The following is a 21,454-nucleotide window of genomic DNA, read 5'->3' on the forward strand; positions in this document are numbered from 1 at the left end:
TACTTTGCATCCGGCCCAAAAAGTAGTGATAAAGAAAAAATGCTTGGTCGGGATCGAATCCGGGTCACTAGTGTGATAGGCAAAAATACTAACAACTAGGAGTGTAACTGGTCTGATTTTAAATAAATTTTGAAACCGAACCAGTATACACCGGTTTTAAAAATTTAAGAACCGATACAAACTAATTCATCACCAAAATTAAAATTTTCAGTTTTTCTAATTTAGGGTCGGTCCGGTCTGGTTTTCTGGTTTAACATTTACACGTGTGACACTATATATGTTTAATATTATAAATTTTTTAATACTAAGGTTGCGTTTGGATGTTGAAATGAGTTGAGTTGAGTTGAGTTGAGATAATAAAATATTGTTAGAATATTATTTATTATTATTATTATTATTTTAGGATTTGAAAAAGTTGAATTGTTTATTATATTTTGTGTTGGGATTTGAAAAAGTTGTAATGATGAGTTGAGAGAAGTTGTGATTCCAAACGAAGCCTAAACCTAATTGTGAGAATTTAGTATTTATTATTAACAATTACTAATTATTTAATGTTCAATTATAGTAGTATAATATAAGTAGTGTCTAATTTATTAGTGAGATTAATAAATTTGAATAATAAGATTAGAATTTTATATTATATTAATTAGAAATGTAGCATATAATATATATAATAATAATATAAAAACTATATATAATATAAAAAATTAAAAATATATATGTATCAGTCCGGTTCGATTTAAACCGGTTTTCAAAATATAAAAATTGATACCACACTAGCTTAGGACCGATTTTTTTTTTTAAGAACTGGTACTGTACCGGACAGATTACATACCAGACCGAACCCACAGGTCCAATTTTTTCTTACACCCATACTAACAATTATACAATAACGATTTAAGTTGCGTTTGAGTACTGAGGTGATCTCAAATATTATGTGAATAGTAGTAAAAAATAATGATAAAATATTAAATAATAGTGAATAATAGTAAAAATTAGTTGAAAATTAATGATAAAATAATAAATAGTAGTGGGGTGTTCTGTACACTCCACTATTCAACTATACTATAACAACTTAGGTTGCGTTTAGGCTTTGTTTGATTACACAAATAAGATGAGATGAAAAACTTGTGAATAATAGTGAAATTTGGGAATACTAACGACAATAATGCAACTATTTAATCTGTATATTGTAAAACTTAAGTAAATTTTAATTTTCTACGATCAGTATTGGAAACATATATAATAAACAAAATACAAATATTATAACTATTGGTCCGAATTCTTGATAGTTACATCTAACGAGTGAATCATCCCAAATTACAAGACAGGACCTCAACTGCGATTAAAAAAAAAAAATTGTATTATTCTTCAGACATTCCCACTTGCAATGAAAAACTCTACCGGCAAGATAGAAATATGTTGTTTTCATAACTTTTGGGAATGTCGTAATAATATTGCCGTATCCTAAACCAAGGGACAAAAAAGAAGGTAACAGATTATTTATGTACCCAAAATCTCTTTTATGTACTAATTAAGTATCATGAGGCAGCTTCTTCTGGATTCAGAAAGTTGTGATATTCCAGCTCTGTCATCTCTCCTCCATTCTCTGAGTCAAATTGACATCGATAGAAGCTGCATGCATATACATATAATTACACATCACAAATTCAAGTTTCAAGAAATTTCCACCGAGTGTAAACCAGTACATGATAATGTCTCTGGGAATGAAAAGAAACATGATTCCAAAGCTAAAATTCTAGCTAGCTATCTTCCAAAAGACTAATCAAAGAAGATGTTTTAGAGTAATATCAATCAACCTAGCTAATTCCAGATATATTATATTTTGCAGCTTATAAGGAATCAAACAGTTTAATGCAAAGGCGACATGTATTGCTTTAAGCTAAAACGTTGCAAATCATAGAGTTAAGGTCTTGTTTGGATTCAAAAAGCATCTCAACTCATTTGATTTCATCCAATTATTACAACTTTTCCAAATTCTCAAATAAAATATAATAAAAAATTCAACTTTTTCAATTATCAAAATAAATATAATATTAAAAAATAATATTCTAACAATATTTTATTCAACTTTCATATTATCTCATCTCAAGTTACTATCCAAACATCCCCTAGGTGATATACCAATTACTAAGCGACCACACACAATCCAGTTAAGAGAAAATGATTACTCGTTTTGAAGGCCACCTTAAATGGTAGTCTGTGTCCTATAATATAAATAGCTTTTCCAAATTGAATGCCAACTCAGTGTTTTATTTATATTACCCTTACCTTCCATCCATGCCTACAACTACAATTGTATTCTTTTGGTGACCAAAACCAGCGATGCATTGAGTACGCTCAGGCAAATGAAACTGGGCAAACGACCGCTGTGAGGCAAAATACTTAGGCAACAGTCCTGCACGTGCAAAGCTTAATTTAGAAGCAGAGCCCCAAAAAATACAAAAGACAAACATACTTCGTTGTCAGTAGCAAAAGAAAAATATTCACACATACGGCCCTCATCTAAACCCTCTTTCAAAGGTTTCAGGTCAGCTATCTATCCGTTTCAGCATTTCTTCACAAGAAGCAATAATTAGAGGAAAAAAAATACAGCAAAAACTTGTTTTAACAGACGTCTGGCCTTAAGAACAATTGGAATGGAAGATAGAACAAGATAATAAACGCCATGGGTCCTTTCCAACTGACTTGAGTCATTTCAGATACACCAAGTAAAATCTCATTGATCACCTCAATTAAGTTATAGTACTTCGGTGGTCATTATCATCAACCATCAAAACAGAAGTTTTCTCAGTACTTTTACATGGCATTTAAAACTATCTATTTTTTCTTCATGCCCATGTTGTCATTCACGAAGTACAATCTATATAGACCTTTTTAAGGGCTTCACTTCGTTGAAAAACAACACTAAAGTATTTATTTATACATATCAAAGCGGACATTCATTCCCGGACACAACCTAGCTTGTAATAATGAAAGATTAGTGTTAAATATACCAACAGCACAAGTATATCAAGGAGGGAAGAAAGTTTTTGCCTTTAATGAAAGAGAGAGGCGAGCTTAATTTTGTAACAGCAACATCCGCATCAGATGCATTTTGCGGTTCGTCATTTCCTTGCAATCCCGGATTGACCTTAAGATTGAAAACATGCACAGTTCCCTTGTCACTTGTAACTGCTAACCACTGGGCAGTTGAAGAAAATGCCAAACTGTAGATATCTGCTGGATCTGTGCCCCTCCTTACCTACATTCAATATCCAATTAATTTCCTAAGCTAAGCACTTTGAACACATAAATACAGCATCAATACGAAAAATTGCAATAGATAAATTTAAACTGTTAAGGGAGGTAAGCAAACCTCCACAAGCAAAATGTCAGAATCCATATGTCACGGTGTTTACTGTAAGTGCCAAGTATTCATCATCCCAAAGCAAAGAATACACAAATTTAATCTTTCAAATTAGTTCAAATGAACCTAACAAAGATGAGTAATGCATGATTTGTAGCTAGTATTACTCAATAAACGCAAAGACGATTTTCGAAATGGAAAGCAACATGGAACATTATTAACTTCAAATGCGAACTTCAAAGTATTTAAGCGCTCTCCTCTGTAACCTTCAATAGTGCCCCTAACAGCTAAACCTAAACTCATACGAACGCATATCGTATTCCATATCAAATACTTCCAGTTTTAAGAATTGTAATAAGCGGATAATTACTCTGATCACAGAAAGTGTCTATCGAAGGAATCTCCTTTCACAGAGCATGTATAAAGTCATGAATCTCACAATTATCCCCACCAAACTCTAACTCATAAGCACATACCTCTTGAAGTAGTGTTGCATCGAGGGTACTGAAAATCCGGACCAGAGTCCCCTTACAGCTTGCCGTCGCGAGAAACAGCCCATCCTGGCTGAGCTCCAAGCACGCTATTTTGGAGTCGTGCGCCATGATGAACTTAGTCCTCTTGGCCGCGTAGTGCTCGACTCTAACCTGGCCCTTGCGCAACCCGATGCAGGCAAGGACTAACGACCCGTCCAACTGTGAGACCGCGCAGAGGCCCTCGGGGTTTGCGATGGTCTCCAATTGGTGGACCAAGCTTAAGTGCGTGAGATTATACACGTAGATCTTATGCTCCAAAACGACGACGATACGGTCGTAGCGGAGGTGGATGGAGCGGACTTCGGTGCGGAAAGAGATCTCAGAGGCCCAGTAGGACTGTCGCTCGTCCCAGAAAATGACCTTGTCGAGAGGGAACTTGGAGTGGGGTCCACCGCCTACAAGGGCCAGGATGCTTCTTCGGAAGTCCATCTGGACGGCGGCGAAGCCGCCGCCGTTGAATTCACGGCTGAAGAGCTCGCAGAAAGGGTCGCAGCTGAAGACTCTGAACCCGCGGCTCGTACCAGCCGCGAAGAACCTATGGTCCATGAAGAACGACAGGTGAACCAGCGTCTGCGGATCGGACGACCGCGAAATAGAAAACGGCTTCTGGATTTCAGGGTTAGGGTTAGAGTCGGGGCTGCGGGGTTCCAATGGCTCGCGATGCATGGAGGAATTGGAGTCGGAGAAGCGGGGAGAAGAATTAACGATGTCAAGGGGCCAGGGAGAGGGAGAGGAGGCAGAGCTGGTAGGCATGGTAGAGGAGAAGAATGATGATAACTCTGGAGGGAAGTGAGTATATATGGAGGGTAAAGAAGAACGGAGATGATGTTCATCGAAAGTGTTTTGGAAACGAACAAAAACTCTGGGAAATCTACTCCGGATCGGACTCTTAACTGCATACGTTCCCGAAGCAAATTTTGTCTCGGCGGGAATGCAACAGCAATTTGACTTTCTTTTTCTTTAATCTATTTTTTAAATATATCCTCTTAATATTTTTATATAATATTTTAAGGAATATTCTCTCCTTATTTTTATTTTTTGTAATTCTTGAAAAAAAAATTAAAGGTATTTGTATTGGGAGTTGCAAAAAGTTGGTAAATAAAATTAATAGTTGTTTTAGATGCAATTTAGACAGTGAGTTAAGATAAGATGAGTTTAGATAAAATTTGAAAGTTAAATAAAATATTATTTTTTAATATTATTATTATTTTTCAGATTTGAAAAAGTTAAATTATTTATTATATTTTGTGTTAAAATTTGAGAAAGTCAATAATGAGATGAGATAAAATGAAATATTTTTACTATCCAAACAAATACTTAATAAAAATCTTGAGATTTAGGGTTTTGTACAAATTATTTAAATTTTTGCATTTTTTTCTTTATGAAAACTTGGCAACGTTCGGATAAAATTTTGGTGAGAGATAAAGAAAATCCTTTTTATGTATAAAAGATATTTAGATTGGAAGTAAAAGAAAAAAAAAACTAAAAAATATCTATAAAATATGTCAAATCGTGTTAAAAAGTCGTGTTCGTGTCGTGTCAATGTATGTATATTATATGGATTAACCTGAATATGACCCGTTAAACTTATCGTGTCAAAATCTCAAATCAAAACATAACATATTAATATAATGGGTTGAAACGACACGACTCGTTTTGACCCGTTAGTGAATACTACGAAATAGGTTAACACAATCAGACCCAATCCGTTTCAACCCGTTTATGTAAATGGGTTAAATAGACCCAAAATTAATCGGTTTGACCTGATTAAGTTTAGCATAATATTATATAAATGTTAAAATCACAATATCTATAAAAAAAATATAAAACTAACTACAAGTTCAAAATTATAATTTTAAGTTCAAACAATAAAAATATCAAAATTAAAATCCTAACAATTTTACTTTTACATATAATTGTAACATTAACTTTCTTAAGAGGTTAAAACGGGTTGACCCGCTATCAACCCATTAAGTAATCGTGTCTTAATGGGTCAACCTATCTTGACCCGAACCTGTTAAGACTAAACCCAAACCCCGCTATTATTGTATCGTGTTTGTGTTGGGTTAACGGATTGTGTCACATATTGCCACCCCTAAGATTCTATATTATATTTTGAAAAACCAATATTCTTTTGAATTAAACCCAAAATGAGCTTTGGATAAAGTATTTGGATGTTTAACCAAAGAGAATAACTTCCGGCAGGAGGCACCTATAATGTAACCAATAGAGAGGTAACATGTAAGCAACACATTATTCAAATTACACTTTGCGATATAGGGGATCTGCGTCATCCCTCCCTCTCTCGAGCCTCCCCTCCCCCTCTCTTTGCTCTCTCACTCTCTTTGTTCAGAAAACCAAACCCTCCCTCTATCAAGCCTCCCCTCCCCCTCTCTCTGCTCTCTCACTCTCTCTATTCAGAAAACCAATCCCTCCCTCTCTCGAGCCTCCCTTCCACCTCTCTCTGTTCACAAAACCCTCTCTCTCTCGAGCCTCCCCTCCACCTCTATCTTTGCTCTCTCACTCTCTTTGTTCACAAAACCTATGCTCCCTCTCTCTCTGCTCTCATCAAAGCCAGCCAGATGCATGTCGAAACTTCTGCTCCCTCTCGAAAGACAAAGCCCTCACCCAGATTCGAGCGATTCTCTCACTCTCTTGATCCGAAACTTGGGGTCACGCTGCCTCTCTCGAGACCTGCAAAAAAGACGTTGAGGTATGGTTTTTTTGTAGGGTTTTTTTATTACTCCATCTCCATCTCCATCTCTCTCATGATTTTATTTTTCAGAAATCACTAATTTTCGGAAGTTTTATTTTGAAGGTTTTTTCATTGCTTGCTTGAAAAAACTTCAAAGCCCTAACCCAAAATCCTTGACTCCACCGAATAATGAAGGTACGTAGTGAAATCTCAGTTGGATAGATTTGGATAGAAATCTGAGTTTGATAGATTTTGATAGAAATCTTAGTTGGGATAGAAATCTGAAGTCATTTAGATGGATAGAAATCTGAAGTAATTTTGATGGATAGAAATCTGAGTTGGATTGAAATCTTGGATAGAAATATGAGTTGAATAGATTTGGATAGAAATCTGAATTGGATAGAAATATAAATCTGAGTTAGGATCTTAGTGGGGTGAAGGGGCGAATCAAGTTGACATTAAATCTATGCATTTCATTAATGATACTTGGATTAATGCTACTGGTTTTTTCCGTGGTATTAATGTAGCTATTATATCTTAGCACCACATTTGAAAGTAGAAAGTGAGAGCAAAATATAAAGTAGTTGTTTGTAAATGTAATTTTATTATTCCTTCCAGTCTGTTTGGACTATTTTCATGTGACTGTTTGGACTATTTTCATACAATGTTTGGACTAAAATTGGGTCATCAATGGTTGTAAAAAAGGCTAGTTTCCACCTTAATTTCTTGGTCTTGTTTAATTTTCAACTAACTGTTTTGATATGCTCGTTGTTCTTGCCTTTCAAGTTTAACAGCGGTGCTAGTTCAAGTTCTTGGACTTCAAGAGATGAAGATTGGTTGGAGATACCACTTTGTCACTGTGAGATTCTATCAAAGCTAAGGATTTCTGTAAAAGATACTAGTTTTGGTAGACGGTTTTTTAATTATCCAAAGTATAAGATGGACAAACAATGCGGTTTTTTTCAATGGCTTGATTTTGAAATGGAACAAAACAATTGTTGCAAAATGACATTGGAGTTAGCTCAAAAAAGAAACGACATGATCAATCAAGAATGTAAGTTCGCTGAAGAAGCAAAATTCAAAGTTATGAAAAAGAAGTACAAGGAAACATTAAAAGTTTTATTCTTGTCATGGTTTTGTATTGTTTTGCTTTGTGTTGTAATTGCTTTAACTTTTGAACGATAATCATGTAGTAAGGACAGTTGGTTTATATGTAAGATAACCTTGTATTCTGTAAGATGACCCGTTATTAATCATGTAGTAAGAACAGTTGTTTATATCTACCAGCTTATATATATAACAACCATTTATTGTTCTTCTTATTGTAAATGTATTAAGATATGATAATCAATTAAAATCGTCAATAGCTTTAATATTTCTGCATTTCATTAAGCCAATGGCTTTAGCCCGAATGCTCTTGGCCACTTAAGAATACTAGTCTGGAAGTAACATGGCCACTCAAGCTCATTCAAACGACAAACACTAACCAAAATCTCCACTTGAGCTAGATCAAGAACTAAATCAAATAAGTTTCTTGCTTGATTTCTTGGTCCCATACATCTAAGAAACCTTAAAAAAACTGAAACATAAAAAAAAAAAAAAAAATCAAATAAGTTTTGGCATTTCTTGGTACAGTTGCTAAGCAAAAAACTTAAACAAAAAGAGACAAAACAAAACATCATAGGATTGAAGTGTAATTCCAATAGTAGCAGCACTGGCCAAGACGCCACCACCAGTGGTTGAATTTCCAGAGGAATGGGGTTGGTGAATTTCCAGACCTCTAATCAACAGTGAATTACACTTGTGAGAGCAAAAAAATCATCAAATTACAAATAAAGAATAATTTGCCAAACCTGAATGCCCAAGTTAAACATTAAAAAAAAAAAAAAATCAGTTTTGCCAATAAGAGTACCATCACATTCTATGCAAAGAAGTAGCACGCCCAAGTTAAACACCAACCTCATGTTTCTTGTTCAAGATCTACCATTTATGATATGTTATCATTTATATTTACAACATCCCTACATGGAAGACAAAAAAAACATAAAAATAAAGTTATTAAATTAAAACATAAGGAAAAAATGATCTTTGTACTATATCCCAACGAATAACAGTTGTTCTTGGTATGATCGTCAATCTTACAAATACTACAACGCCTTTTCTTCACTGATGCAGTCTCTCTCGGGTTCTTTGCTTTTAAAAATTTTGGTATTCCTTTCGTTGGCACCCGTTGAGAATCTTGTAAAATTTGTTAGAAATTTGATATTATTTGTGATTTTAACATAGTGGATTCATTACGTAACATGTCTCCGACTTCTAAATTTTGTTCTTCAATAGTATCCATCAAAAGCAACTCCTTGTGTACCTTGTCCAACGCAAGAGAAATGTGTTCCATTTTAAACCTTGATTGTGAGCCAAGTTCTGCAATATCGTAAAACTGCATCATCAAATGGTTTTTTCGCATTATCGGATCTGCATGTGTCGAAACATGGCCATCAGAATTTGGTATTTCACGAATAGCTTAACTCTTAGCGTTGATGGTCCATCTTTCAAGAACATAGTGATGTGGCAAACTATCTAAGTTTGATTTCTTCATGAAGACACATAGGATATGCCTACAAAGAATACCCAGAAACTCAAACATATGCCATGTACATATTGATATTGCTTCTCTACAGTCCACAGTCATATAATAAATACATTTGTCATTGCCCTTAAGTGCCACCTCATACATCTTACTTTCACCCACAGTATGAACTTTTGTTGTTTTGTATCGTTGGAATTTGAATAGCTCATATTAAAAGATATTGAAAGACTTCCTTGTATACACTTTAGTTGCCTCGTCTTCAATTTCCCAACATGTTTTCAAAACCGGCCTAGTTGATTTCGTTCTCACATCCTTTTATTTCTCCTTAAAATAACGTGCATCTAAGGCTTTCTCGTACTGATGCACAAAGTCACTCACCATTATGCTCAATCGCACATAATCCTTAAAAAATTTATTCATGCTCTCACTCCTTTGCGTGGTTGACATACTGGCACAAAATGTAGTTCGCAAGTAAGCCGGAACCCACTTCTCCCGTCGGTTGTAAAGATTTTGCAGCCAATCATTACCTACTAGACCATACTTCACTAGTATGGTAACCCATTCCTCCTCGAACTCATTAGATGTTATTGTATCATGGATACAATGATAAAACTCTTTTTGAAAGTCTGGAAACTTGTTATAGACATGTGCTAAATGTTCTGAAATTTTTTGTAAAATATGTCACAAGCACAACCAGTGAGTTGTATTTGGGAGTACCTCTGCAATGGTCTTGGCCATAACTTTGTAATCATCAGTAATAATGGATGAAGGGGCACGCCCAAGTATTGCTTCCTGTCATGTTCTTAGTAACCATATATAGGATTCAGCGGTCTCATTGACTAACAATGCACAACCAAACATTATGATTTGGTGATGATGATTAACTCCTGAGGACGACACAAATGACATCTTATAAACATTTGTCAGGTACGTCGCATCAAACGTGACAACATCTTCGAAATATTGATATGCAGACCTTGATCTTGCATCTGCCCAAAAACAGCTTCCCATACACCCATTCTTATCGACCTGCATGGAGTACACAAATCTAGGTTCTTTACATTCAAAAAAGTATGCATATAACTTTTGTGCATCTTCTTCTTCAAACAATTTTATTCTTTTATTTTCTAAATAATTTTCTACGTCCTTTCTAATACAATCAATGTTAAAATCACCATCTGCTTCTCTGCTTAACACCGACATTATCTTCCTTATTGGTACACCAGACTCATTCAAAGTGAGAATGTGATTTTTTTACCCGCGTGTCACTCTTCTATGTCCACGAAGCATACTGGTACTTCTTGGTGTGAGTAGCTCATAATTGTGTTCAGGCACGAACTTGCATACTATCCACATTTCACCATCATTTTTTATACACATTGTAACTTTACACTCAATCTTTGTTTCAGCGAGTTTGGGAATTTGTTTTTTTTTTTTGTTTGAGACTTTCACGCCTAAATCCCTCCCTTGTACAAACATAGTGAACTCCAATTAATTTTTTCCCCTCTCGATAATTGCGTATGGTTGGTTCTCATTATAAAACCTTTTCGTCTTGCATACGCCTTGTAAAATGCTTGGGCGTCCTCAACTTTATCAAATTCTTTCCCAATGAACGGTTCAAAAACTCCACTACTTGAAGTGGAATTGAAATTGACTCCATCTCCATCTCCATCTTCCACATTCACTCTATCATCGTCAATGTCTCCCAACTTCACGCCATCTCCTACGTTCACATCACATTGATCTTCCACGGTTTCATCTTCAATAGTTTCATTTACACCTTCTAGACAATTTCTAGTCATTAGTATCTTAACATCGTCACTATCCGAACTCCACCCAAAATCCTTCATCCCAACATAAAACAATGTAATCAATATAGGATTCAGTCTCTAAAAAATTCTCATATAGCAATTTGTTTGGAAAATGAAATGCAATAAAAAAAAATATTGACCATGTGAAATGCTTGGTTCATTGTTGTGCAGACAGTGAGAAATCAAAGCCAAAAATCTCAAAAATTCTACAACAAAACACACACTATTAAAAATTAGGGATTACAAAAAATTAGAGATTACAAAAAGAGACGAGAAGGAAATAATGGTATAACATTAACACCCCAATATGTGAGTTCTTGTAATCCGTCGACGGTGAAGTGTAAGCGAAATCTTGTAATCGACGGTGAAGTGTAAGTGAAATCGGTCCAGGACTGACTGTCGATTTAGTTCTTGATCAAATAACACGAAATTTGACGGAGGGTTTTCATGATGGAGATCGACGAAGAGAGATCAAAGGAGAGAGAGAGAGAGTGGACTGATTGATGTTGGGAGACATTTCCTGTGAGAGATCGAAGTCGAGAGAGAGAGAGAGAGAGAGACTCGAGCGATCGAAGTAGAGAGAGAGATAGTCGATCGAAGGAGAGAGAGGGAGAGTCTACCTGTATGCATGAATTTGGGTGCTTCAAAGTAGAGAGAGGGAGAGTCTTCCGTGAGCTATTGAAGGAGAGATAGGAGATCGATTTCGAAGGAGAGAGAGGAAACTCAATCGGGAAGGAGAAACACATGGATCTCTTGTATGCGTCCCCACTATCACAATTAAGGAAGCCTTACGTGTCACTTTTTTATTGGTCTCCAATAAATACATATTATAGGTGTCTCCGGTAAGAAGTGTTTCTCCCAACCAAACACTTCACAAATATGTGTACTCATCTTTAATTCAAAATATTTATTTCATGTCATGTCCAATAAGCAAACGAGGGAATACAAAACCTCACTGCATCCCTCAAATGCATCTTGATGCAATCTATTTGCTTTCCCAAAAAAAAAGCCAAAATAATTATAAAAAAAAATTACAATAACTGAAATGTTTTCCGTCTCTACCATGAAAATAACAACCTGATTCTGTGATTCAGATTAATGCACAACACATAAATCAAAACAAAGCCTTAACGCATCCTTCAAATGCATCATGAAACAGTCGTTTCTTCTCCATTGACAATAAAAATGGTTGTTCTGATTGTTGATGGGTAGCGGGAAAACAAATCTATTCCTCCAAAATGGTGTTTGGGGGAACGAGTTAGAATGAAAAATTGAAATAGTTTGTGAATAATAATCAAATAAATTGAGTTAAAATGTTGTTAGAATTTTATTTTTTAATATTAATTTTGTCTTGAAATTTGAAGAAGTTGTATAATTTTTTATTTTTTTTTATTTTGTTTGAAAGTTAATAATGATTAAATAAATTAGTTAAAAATTTAAAATTTAAAATTATTTATATTTTAATGATATTTGAAAATGAAATTTTAAGAAGGATGATGCTACAGCTCCCGCTAGGGGCTCCCGTTGGAGCTATAGCATGTGTTTTCATATGTTTTTTTAAATTATTTTTTATATAGATTTTTTTAATATTTTTTAAGATTTTTAAAAAATAAATTTAGAACATCATTAAAAACACTTCTTTAATTAGAAAGTAAAAAACAATATTTAAAAATATTTTCTTAATCACAAAATAAAATAAAAAATCATTTTTATTATTTTAATTTTACTTCGTGATTAAATAAATATTTTTTAATAATATTATGAATATTTTTTATTTTTTAAAAATATTTAAAAATATTTAAAAAAGTTATATAAAAAATAATTAAAAAAATACATAAAAATATATGCTAGAGCTGCAGCAGAGCCTCCAAACAACCTAATTAATGTCTTAATTGAATCCATTAAGTTGCTGACAAAGAACTTCAATTAATGCTTCTGGAATCAAAACTTTTCTTTATTTTCCCGTCAAATCCATACTCTTTTTTTTTTTTTTGCAACATGCTAAAAAGAGTTGCCCCTAGCTTTGGTTCGTTGTAACAATATTGACTTTAGAATCAAGTTCCAACAACATTGGCTAATTATTAGAGAATCGCAAAGAAAATGTGTATATATATATATATATATATATATATAGTGATACTTTGCTCATATCACAAAATAACATATTATAATTTCAAATCTACTTAATAATTACTCAACAATATCATAAAAGTTTCACCTTTAAAGGACAATGGAGCTTCTCTGGGAGACGTCAAAAGAAATCTAGTGGGCTTTTAGGTTTTTTGAGGTACGCGAGAAGATATGGTGGTTCTGTGACAAACCTATTAGAGAAGTACTATAATTATAAAAAAAATAATATAAAATAAATTTACGAATAGATATAGATTCATATAATATATTATATTTAATTTATAATAAAAATAATTTTAAAATTTAACACATCATATCATACCACGTCAGTTTATATATTTATTTTTATAAAATCTCTCTATAGTGAGTTTGAATACATAAAACATTTTATCTCATCTCATTTTATTATTATAATTTTTTTTAAATTTTATATAAAAATATAATAAATAATTTAATTTTTAAAATTTTAAAATAAAATTAATATTTAATAATATTTTATTTAATTTTAACAAAATATTTCTTCTTACCTCATTCGCACTGTGCATCCAAACCCACAGGCCGTAGCTTTGGGTCTTAGCTTCTATGTGCGAACTGCCGACACGCCCCCTGAATTGTCCAAATTTCCATCGAGATCCCTCTCCCTCTCCCTCTCTCTCTCATGGCAACCATCTCTACCTTCCCGTCCCCGCCCTGGCCCAATTCCAACCCTAACTCTAATCCTAACCCTAATTTTGTCTCTCAAGAGGAACAGTCGATTCCTCTCGACTCCCAGAACGACTCGGCCATCTCTTTCCGATCAATTGAATACCAATCTATTGGATCCCACGGCCTTGGCCACGAACGCGACGACGACCACGACAGCGATCAGAACCCTAGCCCTAACATCTACAAGCCGTTTCCGGCGCCATATGACCCGCCAACGCTTGAACCCCACGGCCACGGCCGTAACGAGAACCCTAATCCTAACATCCCCAAGCCGCTTGATCCGCCGACTCTGCTCCACCTGTCGTTCAACCAAGACCATGGGTGCTTCGCTGTGGGTACTGACTACGGGTTTCGGATTTTTAACTGCGACCCGTTCCGCGAGATCTTCCGCCGCGACTTCGACGACGGGGGGATCTCCGGTGTAGAGATGCTCTTTCGGTGCAACATCCTGGCCCTCATCGGCGGGGGACCCCACCCTCAGTACCCACCAAGCAAGGTCATGATTTGGGATGACCACCAGGGTCGTTGCATTGGCGAGCTATCTTTTCGCTCCGACGTCCGCTCCGTACGACTACGCCGCGACAGGATCGTCGTCGTACTGGAGCAGAAGGTCTACGTGTACAACTTTGCCGACTTGAAGCTGCTTCACCAAATTGAGACCATCTCGAACCCTAAGGGCCTATGCGCGGTATCCCAACTGGCGGCGTCGTTGGTCCTGGTCTGCCCCGGGTTGCAGAAAGGGCAGGTTCGGGTCGAGCACTATGCTTCGAAGAGAACCAAGTTTATCATGGCGCACGACTCGAGGATTGCCTGCTTCGCACTCACGCCGGACGGGCAGTTGCTCGCTACGGCGAGTTCCAAAGGGACTCTGGTCCGGGTTTTCAATAGCATCGATGGAACACTTCTTCAAGAGGTATTTGGTTGTTAATTACAAATCCGAAAGACTGACTCGATTCTATATTTAATGAACCTTTAATTGAGCCACGCCGATGTGAAATTTGGAGCTTATGTGCAATTCATAACTTCATACATATTCGGTGATTGGAAATTCCTATAGGCACTTCCTGTAAATGGAGTGATTGGCTCACTGCAATGCTCTGTAAATGGAGTGATTGGCACACTGCAATGCTTAGAGTGGAAGTATGTTATGCAATGGAAGTATGTTATGCAATGTAAAACGTCGTCGAGTTCAGGGTTACTTGCAAGGGGCACGGTTGAGGGCGAGTGACTAGCGAGAAACCATAGACTTCGATTGAAGTTCCCCATAGGCAGTAATGGATCAATGACCGATTACTTCACATTTTGAATGTCATTTTGTCTTAAATTGTCCATTTGAAATAATGGGTATCGCTGACTTCATATCTTCTTTCATTTTATACTTACACTAAAGAATGTGATAGACTGATTACTGATATTCTGTTCTTGTCAGATCTTGCAAGTAAAGTCAAATTTGTTGTCGATGCCTTTAGGTTTAAGATTCATAAGGCTTCAAAATAAATGAGCGGTAGAAGTAACATGATCCTATATGTTGTATTAGAACAATTTTCCTTGATTATGGTAATTATATAAACATCAGATGAGCGGCTCCAATATGACTGAGTGGCAATGCAAGAGAAGATACAATTAGGTAAATGCTATTTTTGAGAAGTTAGAAGATGCTTGTGTTGAAGGTGTATCAAGAGGGAATTAATTAATTTTTAAAATTGTAATCATAATAATTACTTACAGATGTTTTTGGTGAAATCAATCAAAATACCAATGAATGGTGCCTTCTTCTATTCTGCTGCAAAATAATAGTGGTTGTCAATTTTCTAACTTAGCTTACTGGGTACTTAACCCTAAGTGACATTTCTTAGTATCAAATCATGTCATTTTCTAAATTTCTGGACTACTTGTGGCTTGGTAGTTTTGGACTCCTCTTTACTTAATTTGGTCCTTAGTTGATCTCAAGCAACTGCCTAAGCTAAACCCATTATGGTATAATGTGCTATGTTACCGATGCAAAAAAAAAAAAGAAAGGAATAATGTGTTATGTTGGGTTGTCACCTTTGCCATGTTTATTTTTGTTCGACCTTGACGACCAAGGAGGTTGCTTATCTCCGGTAAAAGTCTAAATACATAATTTCCATCTTAATCTGTTTCATATTCATTATGATATGTCATTAGGCTGTTCAAAACCTTTTAGATACAGTGTGAAATTATCTTGACATTGCATGTAGGTTAGGAGGGGTGCAGATAGAGCAGAGATCTACAGCTTAGCATTCTCTTCAACTGCCCAGTGGTTAGCAGTCTCAAGTGACAAGGGAACCGTCCACATTTTTAACCTTAAGGTTAATCCTGGATCGCCAGGGATTGAGAAGTCACGATATGCATCTGATTCTAATCTTGCTGTTACACAATCAAGCTCATCTCTCTCGTTCATTAAGGGTATACCACCTTTTTTTTTTATTTCGTTAATTTTATTGTACTTTTTCTTATCTATAATATATATATATATTGTTGTCTACAAGTGATGTTTTGTTTGGGAATGTTCATGCTGATATTTAAAAAAAATTGTGTTGGGTGTTTGGAGGAACTAGCGAATTCAACAAAGGGGAACTAAAAAGTGGATATTGTATTTCGTGAATGACATGGGCAATAAAATAGAATGCAATGTAAAAGATCCGGGAATTCTCTTCTTTTCATGATGCATCCAAATATGCTCTTTTGTATACTAGGGGGCTAGAATGAAGGTGCTTTATTTTACAAGGGGATTTGTGGTGTACAAGAATTGTCGAAGTATTTCACCCTTTTTTTAAATCTTTTGTGATATTTTTCTTTCAGATGCTTTATGATGATGACTATTAAACTGAATAGAGGTCAATGGGTTTCATGCTAGGCATACTGAAATAACTGAAGTTAGTCTCTGGGAACTTGTGAAATTTATTCATAGAGGCTGAAACCCAACTTGATGTTATAAAGCGTGTTACACACTCTTTAGATGAGACTTCTACTTTTGCTTTCCCCTTCCAATTGCTCGAAAGGCTAGATATCTAGTTACTTCTGCTAAAGAGCCGATGTATTTGCCCTATAATATTGTAATATCACACTTGAAAGTTCACTACATTTGTGTTGTAGGGGACTTTTTTCAGCTCATTATACTTCATTTCCTGTAATTATTGCTTGCTGCGGAGAAATTAATAGACTGGCAGGTTGGCAGCTTAGCCGACCTGCCACATTTGAAAGGAGCTTAGGCAATGCTGAAAAGTATAATCTTCTTGTTACTAATGAAGCATGTTTGTCTCCTTTTTAGGCTCTGGGTCTAAATTACCTTTAGCGCTTGCAGGAGTGTTGCCAAAGTATTTTAGCTCAGAGTGGTCGGTTGCACAGTTCCGCTTGCCTGAGGGTTCTCATTGCATTGTTGCTTTTGGTCACCAAAAAAATACAGTGGTAATTCTTGGCATGGATGGAAGGTAAGACTGATGTATATAAAGCACGACTCCCTATTCAATTTAGGAAAGCCGTTTATAATCCTTGTGTGCACTAATAGCCATGTACAGAACTACATCATTCCCCCCTCCTTCCCTAATTCGCCACAAATGATGTAACTGCTTATTTGCCCACACGCACACAGGAAACGGACTATCATATAGGGGGTCTTAAAAGAAGAAACAAATTTTTTTTTTTTCTGAAATATATTCCTTAAGGTTAGCTTGATTACTACACCTTTAACCGAGCAATTTTCACAGCCATCAATTCATCCCTTGTAATGTACTATATCAAACAAGTTCGCTGTTAGGTACTGTGGAGGTCTTTACATAATACTAAATCACAATAGACACTATATTTGTAAGAAAATACTCCCATCTTTTACGTGTACGTGTACATGTACATGTGTATGTGTATATATATATATATATATATTTATATATGTATTTATAATTAACAGAATACTCCATCTTATGAACTTCTCCTCATTAGATGGCTGGAATTAGGTGTGAATTCATATTTATTTGAAATCGTCTTGATGATTCTTTTAAAGATAACTAAATTGAGCTGTTCTCAACATCCAGTTTTGAACTTGCTATTAAATATTTATGTGCAGCTTCTATCGCTGTCAATTTGACCCAGCAGTTGGAGGAGAGATGACGCAAGTGGAATATCACAACTTTCTAAAGCCAGAAGAAACTTTCTGATGCCATGCGTGCATATTATTTCGTTGCTACATATAATATTCTTTTTTTAACTTTGGTTGTTATCTTTCTTTGACATAGGATATGAGTAATGACGTTGTAAATATATGTGTAAATTATGCTACTGGCCTGGCCTGGCCTTCCAAAAAAAAAACAAGGGAAAAATGAATGTTATAAGTTTCTGATCTGTTCATCACATACATTAGATTCTTCAATCTCAGTTGTGTCTGTGTTGTGTAGTTTGTAAAAGTACTCACTCATAAGATACAAGTGCTTGGATATACCAAACCAATTAGCTTCGAGTGTGAGATGCATTCAATGTATTTCTTTCGGTTGACATGTGTGCAAGCAATAGCATTCCCTACGTTTGATTTCGGTGGCAGTGTCTTGGACGGATATCTTTGTGGTCATTCGACTGACTGCAATCGAGTGTTTTGGAAATCAACCATCCTTTGCCGTATTATTCGATATGGCATGTCTTGTTAATTGTGATGTTTAATGACAGAGACAGAAAGCAGCTTCGTGACAGAAATATATGTATTTGAGTATCTCCCTTTATGACATTATAGAATGAATATCTGAGCGACATTTAATATTTTATAAAAAAAATATCATAGGGTCTAATTTACAAAAATTCTATGTGTAATTATTTTTATGTATTTTTTTTGCATTCTATTAATATGATTGATTGTGTTATTTTTTTAATATAAAATAACTGTTTTAATTAATCACATTAGTAGAATACGTAAAAATGATTTTATATAACAGAATTCTTTAATTTAACCCTAAAAATTAGGATATTTGGATAAATATGAATTCTGTAGAAACCTCCTGTTTACCGATCGTCACTTAAGAGAATATGACGCCATATTAAATTTAGTACTTCCTTTGCCCTTTACATTTAACGAGGATTGTGGACCGACGAGAGCATTTGATTATTCCTTATATTCAACTAAACTTTTTCGAAAAATACAAACGATGAGTATCCTATTCTCTTTCACGCATGTTATTCTCGTCTTTCACATATACATACCATCTTTCTCGCTAACAAGTCTTTTGGAACCGAGAATTTCGTCCCAAAAAAAAAAAGTGACGTTGTATTCTTATTGCTGATGTTGTAATGGTATCTCTACCATGGATCTTTAAATTTGATCTATTTATTTTATTAACAAGATTTCTACAAGAAGAAGCAAAATTAGTAGACTATATGAGATAAAAAAAAAAAAAGGTGAATGGAATTGATATAATGAAACAATGCATTACTTGGTATATCAACTCCTTAGTATTGTGACGAAAATTGTGTTCCGTATGATAGGATTGTTAATTCTTAAATGATGTTTTTATTTCTATCCTAGTCATTTAAAAAACAATCTAAGTATTTTTATGTACAAATTTTCAGTCCATTACTTCTCGAACTTTTGATACTGTCTAGTGAAGTAACAATGAAACACCCACATTTTTTTAAGAAAATTTGCCATTCATTCTTTGCAAGATAGGAAGCCAATATAGACTTATTATCAACCGTCTTGTAAGCTTGTAAGACTGATGATAATCAGTCTATATAAGTTTCTCGTCTTGCAGAGATTGAACGGAGAATTTTCTTGAAGATGATGGGTCTTTCATTGTTATTGCATTTGTCGAGGTTCGAGAGACTCTATAGTGAAGTAACAATGAAAACATCTCATTTTTTTAAGATAATTCTCTGTTCGAGCGTCAATAAGACAGGAAGTCGGTATAGACTTATTATTAACCGTCTTGTAAACTTTTAATATGGATAATAATAAGTTTATATAAGCTTCCAGTCTTGCAGAGATCAAACATAGAGAATGATCTTGAAAAATGTGAAGACTTTTGTTGTTACTTCACTTGTCGAGGTCGGAGAGAATGTACAGTAATGATGAAAGTCTCATATTTTTTCAAAATGATTCTCCGTTCATTCTCTACAAGACTAGAAGCCTGTATGAATTTATTATCATCTGTCTTGTAAATTTGTAAGACATATGATAATAAGTTTATATAAACTTTTTATCTTGTAGAGAATGAACGAATAATCATCTTGAAAAAAATGGAGTTTCATTATTATTGTACTGTACAGTCGCTCTCACCTTTAGACGTGAAGGAAAATTTTGGCATATAATTGTTTATTTTGATTCTTTGTGAATCGGGAGGGAAGAGAAATGTCTTTAAGAGTTATAAACGAAAAATCATACGGAACTAATTATTTTTATCTAACATCATTATGCGTACAGAGTGATGAATCTATCTGCCTTGTTAGAGCATTAGTATTGGGTTGATCATTTTCATCTTTAAAATTTGATGAAAAGTACATGTTTTTCATAAATCTAAAACTTCTCTATCTATAACCTCACATTGGATTAGCTATTGGATTCATCAAAATAATAATATAATATTATTTTGTTAATAATAATATTTTAATTTATTTTTTTTATATTTTACAATTACACTAACTATATGTTAATTAATAATTTAATTTGATATTTAAATTATTGTTTCTCAACTTAAATATATTGTGGCTCAAAATTGGGAAACACTAATTTAAATAAATAAAATAATGATTATAGAGTGTGAATAGTGAGTCTTCAAATTTGAAGATGAAGAGAAATCTACTGTAACTCAAAGCTTGACATTTGAGCATATGATGAATCCAATGCCAAGTGTTTAAAGTTAAAATCATCAAATTTTAAAGATTGGACTCATTTGATGAGCTCAATACCAATGCTCTTAGATCGTTTCTTAGACATCGCGGTTGTTGATTTGAGACCATTTATGAGTGCTGAAAACGACAAAAACTCCATAACTCAAAACAAGATTATTTTATTTAGAATTTAAACTCATCTTAATTTATTTTAATTTATTATTATAATTTTTTTAAATTTTAAAATAATAATAATATTTTAATAATATTTTATATCTCAATTTAACTCAATTGAATATCCAAATGTTTAAGTTCAAATCTCCCAACTGCGAGGTGTGAATCACGCGTGCCCTTTTCTTTTTCACGTTTCTTTTGGCCTCCCATAAACTGATACACGCTTCTTTTGTCTTTACCCATATAACACGTATTTTATGGGTTTTTTTTTTTTTTTTCATCATCATCTACTAATTTTGTGGACATACCAAGGTTTCTTTTGTGTTTTTGTTGGGCTTATTTTTTTTTATATATGTGGTTTATGTTTGGGTTTTATTAAGCTGGATTGAGGTTTTTTTTTCTATAGTATTTTTCTGTCATAAATGAGAGTTGTCAATAAAGTTTTGGAGGATCGGTCTTCCTTTTACCGAAACAAAAAAAAAAAAAATAGAGAATTCTTGATGAATATTATATATATAGTACTATAAGATAAACTAATTAACTATTTTTAACCTAATCCCCGAAGTTATTTTATATATATATATATATATATATATATATGCCTTAATGATTTTCTCTCTC

At 34.4% G+C, this 21,454-nt stretch overlaps 2 protein-coding genes across 3 annotated transcripts; one reads left to right on the forward strand and one right to left on the reverse strand.

Moving 5' to 3' along the window:
* Positions 1-1,283: 1,283 nt before the first annotated feature.
* On the reverse strand, positions 1,284-4,760 carry LOC109002232 (autophagy-related protein 18a-like). Its single transcript, XM_018979882.2, has 4 exons — positions 3,847-4,760; positions 3,058-3,265; positions 2,293-2,419; positions 1,284-1,635 (listed from the first exon to the last, which is right to left on the reverse strand). The coding sequence occupies exons 1-4, from the start codon at positions 4,654-4,656 to the stop codon at positions 1,542-1,544; spliced, it is 1,239 nt and encodes a 412-aa protein (XP_018835427.1). The 5' UTR covers positions 4,657-4,760; the 3' UTR covers positions 1,284-1,541.
* Positions 4,761-13,642: 8,882 nt separating this feature from the next.
* On the forward strand, positions 13,643-18,340 carry LOC109002258 (autophagy-related protein 18a-like). 2 transcript variants are annotated; one of them, XM_018979924.2, is made up of 4 exons: positions 13,643-14,744; positions 16,051-16,258; positions 17,124-17,283; positions 17,916-18,340. In XM_018979924.2, exons 1-4 carry the CDS (start codon positions 13,785-13,787, stop codon positions 18,004-18,006), a joined length of 1,419 nt encoding a protein of 472 aa, XP_018835469.1. In that variant the 5' UTR covers positions 13,643-13,784; the 3' UTR covers positions 18,007-18,340. The 2 variants fall into 2 exon arrangements, with proteins under 2 accessions (XP_018835469.1, XP_018835470.1); XM_018979925.2 differs by having other exon boundaries at positions 13,646-14,744; positions 17,157-17,283.
* The last annotated feature ends 3,114 nt before the right edge of the window (positions 18,341-21,454 follow it).

Source organism: Juglans regia, chromosome 11 (assembly GCF_001411555.2).
Source record: "Juglans regia cultivar Chandler chromosome 11, Walnut 2.0, whole genome shotgun sequence".
Classification (NCBI taxonomy): domain Eukaryota; kingdom Viridiplantae; phylum Streptophyta; class Magnoliopsida; order Fagales; family Juglandaceae; genus Juglans; species Juglans regia.